This window comes from Geotrypetes seraphini, chromosome 6 (assembly GCF_902459505.1).
Source record: "Geotrypetes seraphini chromosome 6, aGeoSer1.1, whole genome shotgun sequence".
Taxonomy (NCBI): Eukaryota; Metazoa; Chordata; class Amphibia; order Gymnophiona; family Dermophiidae; genus Geotrypetes; species Geotrypetes seraphini.
The window spans coordinates 130,477,010-130,492,259 of record NC_047089.1 but is presented as its reverse complement, the minus strand read 5'-3'; the positions used below and the strand labels follow the sequence as shown (position 1 = coordinate 130,492,259).

Sequence of the window (15,250 nt, the reverse complement as noted above, 5' to 3'; positions counted from 1 at the left end):
AATCAATTCAGAAATACAAGCAAGCTTTAAATCATACATTGATGTCACAAAAATTCTAAAAGGCAATTATCAACTGAAATATACCTTAGCATAAGAAGGCATTGGCAAATAATTGAGTTTTCAGCATTTTCTTAAAATTCATCCTCCCCATACAAAACTGCAGGATACCAGGCAAGGCATTCCATAATTCTACACCAGCTACAGATATCATTGATGCTCCGATCCTAGCATGCATAGTCAACATTCTACCTTCCAAACTTAATTTCATCCCATTTACGTCAATAAGTATACAGTCTGTTCTCATTATTTGTGTGTTTCTTATGCACGATTTCGCATATCTGTGGTGGCATCTATTGTGACCGGTATTCCCCATTCACTGCTGTGTTTACATATTCTTAAAAAACAGCTCTCGTTGCTTTCATTTTCACTTCGTAGTCTGGCATTTGCTTCCACATATGGCCCACAAGCATCCAGAGAGTGAATTACAAGCATCTACAGGTACTCCAAGTGCTGTCCCATGCAGGTACCTATTTTCCCAATAGGATCTATTGTTCACTTTCTGCGGTTTTGCGGTTTTGAGGTGCAATGTGTACTGCTGGAATTTAACCTCTATTTTCCCATAGACTCCGCGTTTCGTTATTCGCAATTTTGCAGTTCGTGAACATTCTTGGGAACTGTACTACTATGAAAAACCAGAATGGACTATAATTAATTCTATTTGATAGATTTTATTGCTATATTTTTAAAACAAACAGGAGAAATATATTTTCACTCAATAAATAGTTAAGCTCTGGAATTCATCGCTGGAGGATGTGTTAACAGCAGTTAGGGCATCTGGGTTTAAAAAAAGGTTTGGCAAATTCCTAAAGGAAAAGTTCATTAAATATTTATCCCTGAGGTCAGTACAGGAAATCTTGCTGCTCTTAGGATTTTACTAGGTACTTGTGATCTGGAATGGCCACTGTTGGAAGCAGGATACTGGGCTAGATGGATCAGAAAGGCTCTTCTTATGTTCTTATTTTACTTACCAATTTGATATTGTAGTCTTTAAATAAAAGAGTCTGTCTTTGCCCTTCAGCAGCATTTATTGATGTCACAGTATTATTAAAAGTTATGTTCTTTAACTCAGCAGTTGTAAAGGTTTTGTAGTCATCTGCCTGTAAAAGAGAACAGAATAATTTATCCATGCAATAATGACCCTGCTTTTCTGGGCATTTTTGTTGGTTTTGTTTGATATTGCTGCTTGAGAAACGCAGAACTTTCAGTGTTCAGCTATGCTTGATGCATTATTTTCATATATAAAAGAAGGTGAAAACAGACAAACAGAGAGGCCAAAGAGAAAATGACTAAGGCATGTGACATGTAAGGAAAAATTCTATAAATGGTGCTCAAAAACTGGTGCTGAAAAAAAAATTGGCACTCAAGCGTCCACTATATATTTTAGCTCCCAAGCTTAGGCGCCGGGACTTATATTTGTTGAAACCATGTATAAATCTTGGCGTCCGCCCAATTTGGGCATATATCCCCGGAATTCTATAACACTACATGCATATTTTAGGGACACCCCTGACCCACACATACACCTCTCATGGCCATGCCTCCTTGCTATGGGATTTGGGCACAGATTGTTATAGAATATTGCATAGGAAAATGCACACCCAATTTCAAATTGATGACGATTAATGCTAATTAATACCCAACTATTGGCCCTAATTGGCTCCTTAGCCAATTTAATTGGGTGCACATCTTGGAACAGCACCCAATTGGGCTTTATATATGGAATCTGGGGGGCTAGTGAGGAAAGTCCATCTCTTGGCAAGACATAAATGCTGCTGCTACTACTACTAATACAATCCTTTTATAGTGGAAGGGGAGTAAATCAGGAGAAATGTCACAGGCAACAGAGCTACATGGTAAGGTAATTTCATTTGTCATACCATCTGATGTCTGAAATCACATTGCATATGTAGATAAGAAAAGGATATATCCTCTACACCCCTTTCTGTAGACTCACACTTCTCAATGACATCATCAAAATGAATCAGTGTTAACCGACCCTCAGAGGTACCACCGTAATACTCAAAATGTATCCGGCTTCACATACCATATCTTCACCGGGCCATACTAAATAAGTATTCTTAATTTTTCAAACTTTTTAGCAAAGGTTTTTTTTATATATATTAAGTATTGTTTACAATACTTGGTATATAATAAGTATCGTTTACAATACTTGGTGGTCTGATAATGCGGTAAAAGCTGGTTTAGGGATATGAGCCTTGAAAAAACCTGCTGGGTGAAACATGTCAGCCCGAATGCCCCTACAAGTTGACCACTTAACCAATAGAAGCTAAGTACTTTTAAGTATTATTATATAAAAAAACCCTTTGCTAAAAAGTTTGAAAAATTAAGAATACTTATTTAGTATGGACCGGTGAAGATATGGTATTTGAAGCCGGATACATTTTGAGTATCACGGTGGTATCTCTGAGGGTCGGTTAACATTGAGATTCATTTTGATGATTTTGTTGAGAAGTGTGAGTCTACAGAAAGGGGTTTAGAGGATTTATCCTTTTCCTATCTACATATGCTTAACCTTGCTCGCACAAAAGTTCATAGTATAAATTTATAGTGCGGTTCATCAACTGAAATCACATTGCAACAGACCAGAAGTTGCATTAGTCTATATACAGTGAAGGCATCATGGTTAGGAGGCAAAGTGGAAAATGATCCAAACAAGCTTCCCTCCCCACTTTGAAGGTATGAGGTTGATGGGGGGGGGGGGAACGGGGGACTTCTGTGGCTGATTAATGCCCCTAGGTTTAAGCCCTACCCCTATCAAAAACAATCCATGCAAGCACAAGGATATATTTTGAAGAAATAAGAGTAAGTACTTTTTCTATTGCTGGGCTTCAGGTCCTTCTATAGTAAGTGCAGCCAGTGTTGCACCTTGTGAGTGTGTGACTAGGAAGTTAGTTACTTCTTTCATTAAAGGCCTTGTGAAAAAGCCAAGCTTTCATCTGTGGTATGCAAAAGTCTGGAACCACTTGTGAATTTTGCATTCCTTCAACTTTTTGACCTTTTATTTTAATTTCTTTGTTGACCCAATAGATTTGTGTGTGTACCACAGTATAAGGGCTAAATTTGGCTATTAGAATCAACTATAAATGTTACAGATTATGCTTAAAAACTGTCCAATCAGCACATGTTATTTCTGACCAATCAGGAAGCTGCTTTCATCAGCCAATCACAGTCCAGACATCTAGACAACAAGGCTACTATAAAAAGCGTGGAGGGACATAATTGAAAGGAACGTTTAAGTCCTTTTTCGTCTAAGTCGCAAGTCGTCCAAAGTAAAAAAACAGCTTAGGACACATTTACAAAAAATACGTCCACATTTTTTTTCATTTCGAAAATCGTCTAAGTATATGTCCTGTCGATCTGATCATCCAAGTTGCTAAACTGTCCATCTTTATACCACATTTTCATCCAACTTTTCGTCCAAGTCAAAACGCTTAGAACAAGCCCTGTTGGACGTGGAAGGGGTCTGCAAAGTGATGGACTGAACACCCAGACATGGCACCTAAATAGTGGGGTACCTTACAGGGCACTGCTGTGAACTTCACAAAAAGGGTGCCATGTCTTCTCCTCACTACAGCTCCTTTATAGGTCATGGTGAGCCTCCCAAACCACCTACCAAATCCCCCTAGACCCACTTATCTACCACCCCAATAGCCCTTATGGCTGCAGGAGCCACTTATATGCCAATAGAAAAGGGTTTTGGGGGTGTATAAGGGATTGCACATGTTTCAGTATCAATGCAGTGATTACAGGGGCTTATGGGCATGGGTCCTCCTCTCCATGGGTCCCTAACCCACCTCCAAGATGGCTTAAGACGCCTCTGTGCAGCACGACTAGGCTTTCCTATGCCAGGCTGCCAGGTGATGATGTTCTGGAGGCACAATTTGTGATTAATATTTTTATGGGGGGCGGGTCGGTATCGCTGGGGTAGTGTGTGGGGGTCTGCATTATGTGTTTGCAGTGCTTATCTGGTCACATTAGGTGGGTTTTTGTGACTTAGACCATGTTTTAAATGGTCTAAGTCAGTGTTCTTCAAACTTTTGACACCTATAGACCGGCGGAAATAAAATAATTATTTTGTGGACTGGCAGTTGAAGAACACTGGGCTAAGTCGTGCCCATCACCACCCAATCTCCGCCCCAAACCCTGCCCCTATAATAGTACTAATTGTAACAACATTTTTTCCATTCATTTTTCATATATTTACACACACAATATAATCATATTAACAACACATAATGGTTAACCATAAAATTAAAATACACAAAGCACACTGTATGATTTTCAACATTCATTCCTATCAGAAAACAGATAACCCCATGCAAATGCAGGACCAAAAACTAAGGGCTCCTTTTACTAAGCCGCATTAGCGTTTTGAGTTCTAGCCAGGTAACGTGCTAAACCCACATTACCTGGCTAGAACTAACGCCAGCTCAATTTAGCAAATGCTATTCCACGCGTTAATGTCCTAACGCAGCTTAGTAAAAGGTAGAGAATAACACGGGAAAAAAATTTGTCCCCATCACCGCACCGTCCCTGCGACCACCATCCCTGTCACCGCCCCGTCACCGCAACCACTGTGTCCGTCTTGTCCCCGTCCCCGCGATCACTGTGCCCACCCTGTCCCCGCGACTACTGTCCATTCCCTCCTTGCTAGTGTGAGGGAACATGAGCGATCATGGATTGCACGGTCCAGAAGCCCCTCCCGCCCGATCGCCGTCTCCTGCCATCTTCCCTCCCTCCACCTCACCTTAGGTGCCGAGTCCGACTTTAATTCTTCTTCTCCCAGCCGCATGCTTTCGATAAGCCACGCGCGCGGCTGCTTGAGCTGTTGAATCTTCTCCTCTGACCCAACTTCCTGTTTCCGGTTGCGTCGGAGAAGATTCAACAATTCAAGCAGTCGCACATGCGCGGCTTATTGAAAGCATGCAGCTGGGAGGAGAAGAATTAAAGTCGGACTCAGCACCTAAGGTGAGGTGGAGGGAAGGAAGATGGCAGGATGCGGCAATCAGGCGGGAGGGGGCTTAGGATGACGACTAATTTTTCTCTCTCTGTTTCGCCGGGTTACCCCTGGCTACACGTGGCTTGCCGCGGGTAACAAACACCGTGTCATTTTCTAATAAAAGGAGCCCTAAAAGTACTAATATTTACAAACAAACCCTAAGATGCAAGACTCTGCAAGCAGTACAACCCTAGAGGAAAAGAAACAAATGCATTTCTTCCTGAACAGACAGCAGATGTAAATCAATCACTGAATCACTGAATACAAAAATAAAAACATTCCCCCTACCATTGTTGTCTCTCTCCCTCCATGTGCCTTGCCTTCTGGTCTGCCCCCCGGTGTTATCTTCGGGCTGGTCCATGGTGCGATCAAAATAGCATCTTTGGGCCGGCTCCCTCTTCCTGAGTGCTGCAATGCACAAAGCTGTGGGCAGTGGCTCCTCACGCGTGTTCTGTGCATCATCTGGAAGCTTTCCCTCTGACATTGTGACATCAGCGAGAAGGCTTCCGGTTCAGGCGCAGGATGCGCGTAGGAGCCTTTTCCCATGCCTTTGTGCACTGCAGCACTTAGGGAGCTGGCCCGTAGACGCCGCATTGATAGCACCGTGGGCTGGCAGCTGAAGAACACAGTCTTGGGCCCGATGGACGTGCCGGCCCTATGGACCGGCAGAAAATTTCTGCACACTGGCACCGGTTCACGTACCGGTGGTTGAAGAACACTGGTCTAAGCCACAACGTCCAAGTTCCGTCAATCCTGTGCTGTATAACTTTTGATTATACATGCAGTATGACTAAGTCTAAGCCTGCCCATGTCCCGCCCAAATTCCGCCCTCGACACTCCTCTTGAAACGCCCCATTTAACTATGGTCATTCAGCAGCACTATGAAGGCCTAGGTCATTTAGAAATACGTCCAAAACCTGTTTTTATTATCGGCACTTGGACGTATTTTGACAGTGCAACAGTCTGTAGTAGGGATTAACATGGTCGTTTTTTTCAATCCAAATATCAAGCGGACAGCCGTGTTCTGAACAATTCTTAATTTCCTTACTGTTTTTTTAGATATGCCCAAATAGATGATGATGCCCAAATAGATGATGCTCATATGTACTTTTGGTCAGTGAAGTATATTACTTGATTTACGCAGAAAAATGATTCACATGGCAACCTTAAGAAATTCAGAAATTTAAGGCCAAGCTAGAATGAAAAGTTGATTCTAATAGCCAATGTGGTACAAATCTATTGGGTCAACAAAAAAATTAAAATAAAAGATTAGAAAGTTGAAAGAATGCAAAATTCACAAGTGGTTCCGTACTTTTGCACACCACTGTAGTCTTGTGTTATGCAAAGCCTTTCAAGGAGTGTATTCCAGAGTGTGGAGGCTAATCCAGAGAATTCTGTGATAGACAGCTTGTGATTTTATGTTTAAATTGTTAAGGTTATTCTGAGAGAGTGAGAGGTATTCACTCTCTCAGATTTTACAAATGCACCAGTATATAGTAGGGGGCGCGAGCTTATTGGGTTGGTAATTACACCACTGGACAGCAAGGGACACTAGTCCAGAAGGAAGCCACATTAGGGGAGATGAGATTACACTGTTGAGTCATTGGGGGTGGGTGGGCGAGAGAAGTTAGGAAGAGTTCATATACCCCAGAGTGGAGTGAGTTGAAGAGGTCACACAGCCAGAGACTTCCAGAGAAAAAAGCTCTGAGACAAGAGGTGTCCCTTAAAAGAGATAATCCCTAGCTGTGGGCTGAGGAAGAGCCTTAGGAAGTGAACTAATTCAAGTGAGTGTAAGAGAGATTTGTACTCTCTGCTTGGCTAAGGAAAGCCACCTTTGTACACTGCTGCACTTACCATGACAAGACCTGGATCCTGCAAGCCATAGGCTTTTATAGAAATTGCATTTGAATTGAGAGATTACTGTGCCTCCCCAGAGCCTGTGAAATAACAGGCTCAGGTTTATAATTAAAGACTTTGTTGCAACTTTGAAGTGTGTCAGACTGGATGTGTACAGGTTTAAGCCTCAAAGTCTCTTACAATTATGTATGTTTACTTATGTCTATTAATATGTTTTAATTGTGTATATAGGTTGTGATCTGTTTAAGTGTTAGGTGGAATATATATGAAATAAACATTAAAGGCCAATACTGAAACCAGGGAAGGAGGCCAGCTAACACCTTCAGTCAGCGCTGAGCCCAGATATTCAATGCTGGGTTATGTCCAATGACTGGCATTAAATATCCAGTCTGGGGAAGGGAAGGATATAGTTGGCCAAGTTTTAGCTGCTAACCACTAATACTCAGTGCAGATAGCTGGCTATCTCCCGCTGAATATTCATAGTTACTAAGCCAACTGGTTAGGAGCAGGTCCTGGTAGGTTAAATAGTGCTGAACATTGGGTAGTAAATAGGGAGACATTTTACTGTTGCTATTTTAGCTCTTCTCCTCACAGTTAAAGCTGATAGTCAAATCAGATTTTACACTGTCACAGGCAAGGAGTTAATATAGAACATAAACATGCTTGAGAAATGGGCCGTGACATGGCAAATGAAGTTCAACTTAGATACGTGTAAGGTGATGCATGTCAGTAACAAAAATCTTATACACAAATACAAGATGTTCAGAGTGGTACTTGGAGAGACCCCCCAAGAAAGAGACTTGGGAGTACTGGTTGACAAGTCGATGAAGCTGTCTGCACAATGTGCGTCAGCGGCGAAAAGGGCAAACAGAATGCTAGGAATGATTAAGAAGAGGATCACAAACAGATCGGAGAAGGTTATTATGCCGCTATATAGGGCCATGGTGTGCCCCCCACCTGGAATACTGTGTCCAACACTGGTCGTCGTACATGAAGAAGGCCACAGTAATACTCAAAAGGGTCCAGAGAAGAGCGACTAAAATGGTTAAGGGGATGGAGGAGTTGCCATACAGTGAGAGATTAGAGAAACTAGGCCTTTAATTCCTTGAAAAAAGGAGAGTGAGAGGGGACATGATAGAAACATTCAAGATACTGAAGGGAATAGACTTAGTAGATAAAGACAGGTTATTCACCCTCTCCAAGGTAGGGAGAATGAGAGGGCACGCTCTAAAGTTAAAAGGAGATAGATTCAGTACAAATGTAAGGAAGTTCTTCTTCACCCAGAGAGTAGTGGAAAACTGGAATGCTCTTCCGGAAGCTGTTATAGGGGAAAACACCCTCCAGGGATTCAAGACAAAGTTAGACAAGTTCCCACTGAACTGGAGCGTACGCAGGTAGGGCTGATCTCAGTTAGGGCACTGGTCTTTGACCTAGGGGCCGCTGCGGGAACAGACTGCTGAGCACGATGGACCACTGGTCTGACCCAGCAGTGGCAATTCTTATGTTCTTATGTTAACATTCTGCTTACCTTCCCAGCTGCTATTGTTACGTTAGTTATGTTTTGTGGAAAGTTTACAATGAGGTTTGTACGATCTAAATTTATTACTTTCAGTTGGGTCTGGCTTGATGTTGGAAATTTTGGAAGAGTTTCCTAGAAGGAAAAAGAAGTAGAAAATATTCAATCCAACATTTACTATACAAAGCTCCTAAAACAGATTTTTAAATTTATATTTATTTTCTACTACAATATTTACAAGTATATTCAAGTACAGTAAACATTCAGGTACAGTGTATTTTCAGGTACAGTAAATATATTTTTTTACCCCTGGAGGGCTTACAATCTAAGGCCCCTTTTACTAAGCTGTGTTAGGCACTAACAATTGCCTAATGCGGCTAAAAATGGAGTGCCACGGGACATGCTCTTGCATCATATGATAACTCTGAGACATGTGCATGCTAAAACTATTTCAGATTTTTTTGGGAGGGGCATGTCATGGACAGAGCTTGGGAATTCCTATGCTAATTAGTTAGTGCATCTACAGTCATGTGAAAAAATTAGGACACCTCATGAAATATTCAGTTCTTTCTTAAGAAATGTTCGCATGTCGATGTCAAATCTTTTTTTTATTTACCTCTGGAAAAGAAAATGATGTAATTGCAAGTAAACAACAAAAAACCAAGTGACGAATTTCAGTTGCAGATTTGGTTTTGGCTGCCCTCTACTTTAGTATTCATCGGATTTAACAGCAAGAAGCTAAAAACACCCTTTCACATTTGTATATCCACATAGTTTTATTTGCATATGTTCTTTTATAAAAATTTCTTTATTGAAAATTTTTCAAAACCAAACAAGCACAACTTGCACTGTAACACATTGTTGTAACAGAGTTCTTTGAAACAAGGCAAACCAACTCAGCACCATAAAGTACAATAATCCCCCCCCCCTCCCATTTGTATATGTTCTGAAACATTTATTTGTCTAGCTCCATAGCAATCAGTGGGGAAAGCTCTAACTTCAGCATGCTACAGGACATAAGAAACTGCTGGTATGCAATAGCACCTCTGTCCAAATTCACTATCCTTTACTCGCAGCCATCGTCTCCACAAGAGAGAACATTTTAAAAAGGCAGTAGCTACACATCATTCCCATAGTTGCCACCTTGCCTAATTCCAGTAAGGACATATTTGGCCAGCATGAATTTACATTTTAATGTGGCATTTCCAATCCGTATGGCCGATATTTAGCAGGATTTATCAGGATAGCAACAGCAACAAGCTACCTGGATAAGTCCTACATGCTGGGTCCATACAATTCACATTCAAAAACTGCTGGAAATTAGGCTACTGCTGGGATAAAATCCAGGACAGGGATCTTGAATATTCTAATGGTTGATCAGGTGTTGTAGTGTACCAGGAGGTGAATCGTTCACTGCATACAGCTGATAAGGCCCCTTGATGGATGCTATTAGCTCTTCTTAAACAGACCAGAAACTTTGGGGCCCTTTTACCGAGCTTTGGTAAGTTTTACACTTACATCATATTTACAGTGCTATCAGGCACTGTTTGTAACATGGTATAGACCCAACACAAATAAGGAAAATATATAGAACTGCCACAATGGTGAATAGAACCATACCCATCCCCCTTCTCATATCTTTCCTCCTATGACATCTCTCCAGCACTGGCATAGCTTCCAATCTCTCCCCCCAACACCCTCTAACATAGCTTCCAATCCCCTTCCATTCCGGCATAGCTTCCAATATCTGCTCCGACACTGACATTGCCTCTGATCCCTTCTCTTGACAATCCCCGATAAAGACATAGCTTTCAATCTCTCCTTCTGACACCCTTTTTAAGCTCTCTACGATCCCCAGTTTAACAACCCTCCCCCCCCCCGAGCAAAACAGACCCCCCTGCTAAGGTGGAGGTCCCCCCTTACTTCCATGACCTCCTTCTGGTTCCTACCTTGGATCAGTATTGGTGGTCAGTCATGCTGGGAAGGAGCTGGCCACCTCCGATCTTGCTTGAGCATCTGCTAGGATGCAAAATGGCTGCCCTGACCCCTAGCAGTAGTCTCTTAGTACTAAATCTCACTCAGTTTCCACAGTTCAGCTATTTATATGAGCCAGTTTTGCTGTAAGTGCTTGAGTTCCTCCACTACGCAAACCCTTTTGACTGTATTCAGGAAGATGTCATTTCCACCAGGTTTAGCATACCCAATCATTTTGATAAGTTGGCTCCTATGAAGATATTACTTATAGTATTCATAAACAAGTTACTAATACTGTACTGGAAGTATCTCACTGCAATCTCTCACTAGAAGTATAGCAATTCTCCTGGGGCAGAGAAATAGACATAGCTTAGGACTGGAAATGTGGGGTTGAAATCTTCGTGGAAATTGTCTCTAGATTATAGCTTCTTGTATTTTAATAATCAGGGTTCAATATTCAGTGTGAGTTAACTGGGTAGGAGCAGCTCCTTCCATGTAAAGTCATGCTAATTGATCAAAGGTAGGCCTATTCAGTGGTACTTAATCAGAGAGTACTCAGAATATCAGGACTGATTGCTTCTGCAGTATCCGGATAGTGACAGGTTGCCCAGGGGTGGAGCAGAGGCAGAGCAGAATGTTAGTCATGTACTACCAATATTCAGTACTGGTGCTTTGATAACTATCTGGACATGTTGGGCCAGATAAAAGGCTGTCCTAACTTGACTGGCTAGTTATAAAGGTGGCACTTAGACAACTTCCAGTGGCTATTGATAAACTGGATATTCAGTGACTGTACAGGGGTATGTCCTATCACTGAATACCTGGTTCTAAATTAGTCTACAGTAGGTGTTGATTACTGTGGACTGACTATTGACCTGCATGTCTTTGTCTGTGTTTAAGGCCCAGATTCACTAAAGATAGTGACTCAATCGCTGTTGGCCAATTCTCTGGCCAATTTTTAAACAGTGATTGATTTACTATCAAGTTTGCATCAGATGCATCCTTCGATCTTGTTGTATGCTTTTTGCTTTATTACAAAACCAATAAAACTTTTGAACTGAAAAAAAGATGTTCCAAACAGCTATTCACCTTGATCTTAGTAAATTGAGCCCACTGAGATTTTTTTTAAAAACTCCATCTCATGTACCAAATTCAAGAATTATGAAGTAGCCCTTGGAACCTGATCACTATAACATAGTAACATGGTAAATGATGGCAGATAAAGACCTGAATGGTCCAACCAGTCTGCCCATTAGTTATATCCATTATATCGACTTATATTTGAGTATATACGGTATCTTAATCAAGCAAGGATCGCTTAGGCTCATGGGACTCTACATAGGGGGATTTATGAATTAAAGCCTGAACATCATTGTCATTAGAGCTCACTGGAAATTTTAAAATATTTAAATTTCAACTTACATCAATTTTGATCTGTACCAAAGCAGCAGCAACAAAAGCCATAGCTGCAAAAAACATTCCAACTGTCATCCTCTTCAAGGGCCTATTAGTAACAGCATAAAAGTCTAAATTATTTTTCAATTTTTGCATTTATTTCCAACACTTTAATCCAATTGACATCATACTAGCACTACAATTAATTTTGAACAGCTGTACATATTCACTGCAGAAAGTAACCTCTGACATGATCGTTCTGCTGCCTTCCAATTCTTTGGCAGAAAAATAGCAATAGAAAACATTAAAAAAATTTTGTCTGCATTATTTTTTTTTAAAAGCAGGAAATTACATTACATTACATTAGTGATTTCTATTCCGCCATTACCTTGCGGTTCAAGGCAGATTACATCCAAACTAAAACAAAATTACATTCAAAATTTGAAGGAATAGAATAAGCGATGACATAGAATTTTTAAGGTAATATATATTGGGTAAAGAGTTACCAAAGGGAAGTGGAGGTCTTTAGGAGATAAGAATAGGGTGAAATTATGGGTTTTAGATAATGTTTGGTAGATAAAAGAGTATTAGAGAGATCTAAGGGTAAATAGAGTGTTGGATATTGGGTTGGGATTTGTTGTGCTGGATAGGTTTTATGTGTTTTTTGAAAAGTATGGTTTTAATGTCTCTCCTGAAGGCTTTGTATTCTGTACTCGAAGATAACAGAGTGGTGATTTGTCTGTCCAGTTTAGCTGCTTTGGAGAACATAAGAACATAAGAACATAAGCAATGCCTCTCCTGGGTCAGACCTGAGGTCCATCATGCCCAGAAGTCCGCTCACGCGGCGGCACAACAGGTCCAGGACCTGTGCAGTAATCCTCTATTTATACCCTTCTATCCCCTTTTCCAGCAGGAAATTGTCCAATCCTTTCTTAAACCCCAGTACTGTACTCTGCCCTATTACGCCCTCTGGAAGCGCATTCCAGTAGTCCACCACTCTTTGAGTAAAGAAGAACTTCCTAGCATTCGTTTTGAATCTGTCCCCTTTCAACTTTTCCGAGTGCCCTCTTGTTCTTTTATTTTTAGAAAGTTTGAAGAATCTGTCCCTCTCTACTCTCTCTATGCCCTTCATGATCTTATAAGTCTCTATCATATCCCCTCTAAGTCTCCTCTTCTCCAGGGAAAAGAGACCCAGTTTCTCCAATCTCTCAGCGTATGAAAAGTTTTCCATCCCTTTTATCAGACGTGTCGCTCTCCTCTGAACCCTCTCGAGTAACGCCATATCCTTCTTAAGGTACGGCGACCAATATTGGACGCAGTATTCCAGATGCGGACGCACCATCGCCCGATACAACGGCAGGATAACTTCTTTTGTCCTGGTTGTAATACCCTTCTTGATTATACCTAGCATTCTATTTGCTTTCTTAGCGGCTGCTGCGCACTTTGCCGTCGGCTTCATTGTCATGTCCACCATTACCCCCAAGTCCCTTTCTTGGGTACTCTCATTCAATAACATCCCTCCCATCGTATAGTTGTACCTTGGGTTTCTGCTTCCCACATGCAATACTTTACATTTCTCAACGTTGAACTTCATCTGCCATCTCGCCGCCCATTCCCCCAGTTTGTTCAAGTCCCTTTGCAATTCTTCGCATCCCTCTTTAGTTCCAGCTCCACTAAATATTTTTGTATCGTCCGCAAATTTTATTATCTCACATTTCGTCCCTGTTTCTAGATCATTTATGAATATATTAAATAGCAGCGGCCCGAGCACCGAGCCCTGCGGAACACCACTCGTGACCCTCATCCAGTCCGAGTAGTGGCCCTTCACTCCTACCCTCTGTTTCCTACCTGCCAACCAGTTTCTAATCCATCTATGTACGTCTCCATCCACCCCATGATTCTTCAGTTTCCGGAGTAGACGTTCGTGAGGCACCTTGTCAAAGGCTTTTTGGAAATCAAGGTATATGATGTCTATGGGGTCTCCCCTGTCCATCCTTTTGTTAATTCCTTCGAAGAAGTGCAATAAGTTAGTTAGGCACGATCTCCCCCTGCAGAAACCATGTTGGCTTGTTTTCAGAAGTTCGTTTCTATCCAAATGTTCATCGATGTTTTCTTTTATCAGTGCTTCCGCCATTTTCCCCGGAACCGAGGTCAGACTCACCGGTCTGTAGTTTCCCGGGTCACCTCTTGATCCCTTTTTAAAGATGGGCGTGACGTTGGCTATCTTCCAATCCTCCGGGATCATGCCTGTTTTCAAGGATAGGTTGCAAATTTGCTGCAGTAGTTCAGCTATCTCCTCCTTTAATTCTTTCAAAACCCTTGGATGGATTCCATCCGGACCAGGGGATTTGTCAGTTTTAAGTTTTTCTATCTGCCTGTGTACATCATCAAGGCTCACTTCCATGGATGTTAATTTTTCTGCTTGATTTCCATTGAAGATTTGCTCAGGTTCCGGTATGTTGGTTGTGTCTTCGTTTGTAAATACAGACGAAAAGAACATGTTAAGTCTTTCCGCGACTTCTTTCTCCTCCTTCACCGCTCCCTTCCTGTCTCCTTCGTCCAGCGGTCCCACCTCCTCCCTAGCTGGCTGTTTCCCTTTAACATATCTGAAGAACGGTTTGAAATTTTGTGCCTCCCTGGCTAGCCTCTCTTCGTACTCTCTTTTGGCTTTTCGAACCACACTGTGACATTCTTTTTGATACTTCCTATGCTCTTTCAAGTTCTCCTCAGTTTTGTCCTTCTTCCATTTCCTGAATGAATTTTTCTTATTGGCTATCGCTTCCTTCACTATTTTAGTCATCCATACCGGGTCTTTTGTTCGACTCTTTTTGCACTCCTTTCTGAATCTGGGGATGTACAGATTTTGCGCCTCGCTCACCGTGTCCTTGAAAAAAGACCAGGCATGTTCTACCGTTTGCCATTTCTTGGAAGTGTTCCTAATTTTCTTCCTTACCATTTCCCTCATTGCTTCATAGTTTCCTTTCCTGAAGTTGAAAGTTGTCGCTATGGTTCTCTTTCCGTTCGGTATTCCTACTTCAACCTTGAACTTGATCATATTATGATCGCTATTTCCCAACGGTCCCACTACTTCCACTTCCTTTGCAGGTCCCATTAGCCCATTTAGGATTAGATCCAAAGTTGCATTTCCTCTCGTCGGTTCTCTAACAAGCTGCTCCATGAAGCAATCTTGTATAGCCTCCAGGAATTCTGTCTCCCTGGCGCATCTTGAGCTTCCAAGACTCCAGTCTATCCCGGGGTAGTTGAAGTCTCCCATAACAACCGTGTAACCTCTTTTGCATTCTCGCTTCATCTCGGCATCCATTTCTTTATCAATATCTCTGGTTTGCCCGGGTGGACGATAGTATAAGCCCATCTTTATTTCATGCCCTTTCCTACCCGGTATTTTAACCCATAGCGATTACAGTTTG

At 41.7% G+C, this 15,250-nt stretch overlaps 1 protein-coding gene across 2 annotated transcripts in view; it reads right to left on the bottom strand.

Annotated features, from left to right (window-relative positions):
• SLC15A1 (solute carrier family 15 member 1) overlaps positions 1–15,250 on the bottom strand; it is a 307,479-nt gene that overhangs the window by 107,166 nt on the left and 185,063 nt on the right. For both annotated transcript variants that reach the window (XM_033947427.1, XM_033947428.1), the window contains exons 15-17: positions 11,850–11,931; positions 8,466–8,588; positions 1,029–1,157 (exon numbers count right to left, since the gene is read on the bottom strand). In XM_033947427.1, the coding sequence (XP_033803318.1) occupies positions 1,029–1,157; positions 8,466–8,588; positions 11,850–11,931 (334 nt within the window). The remainder of the gene's footprint in view (positions 1–1,028; positions 1,158–8,465; positions 8,589–11,849; positions 11,932–15,250) is intronic.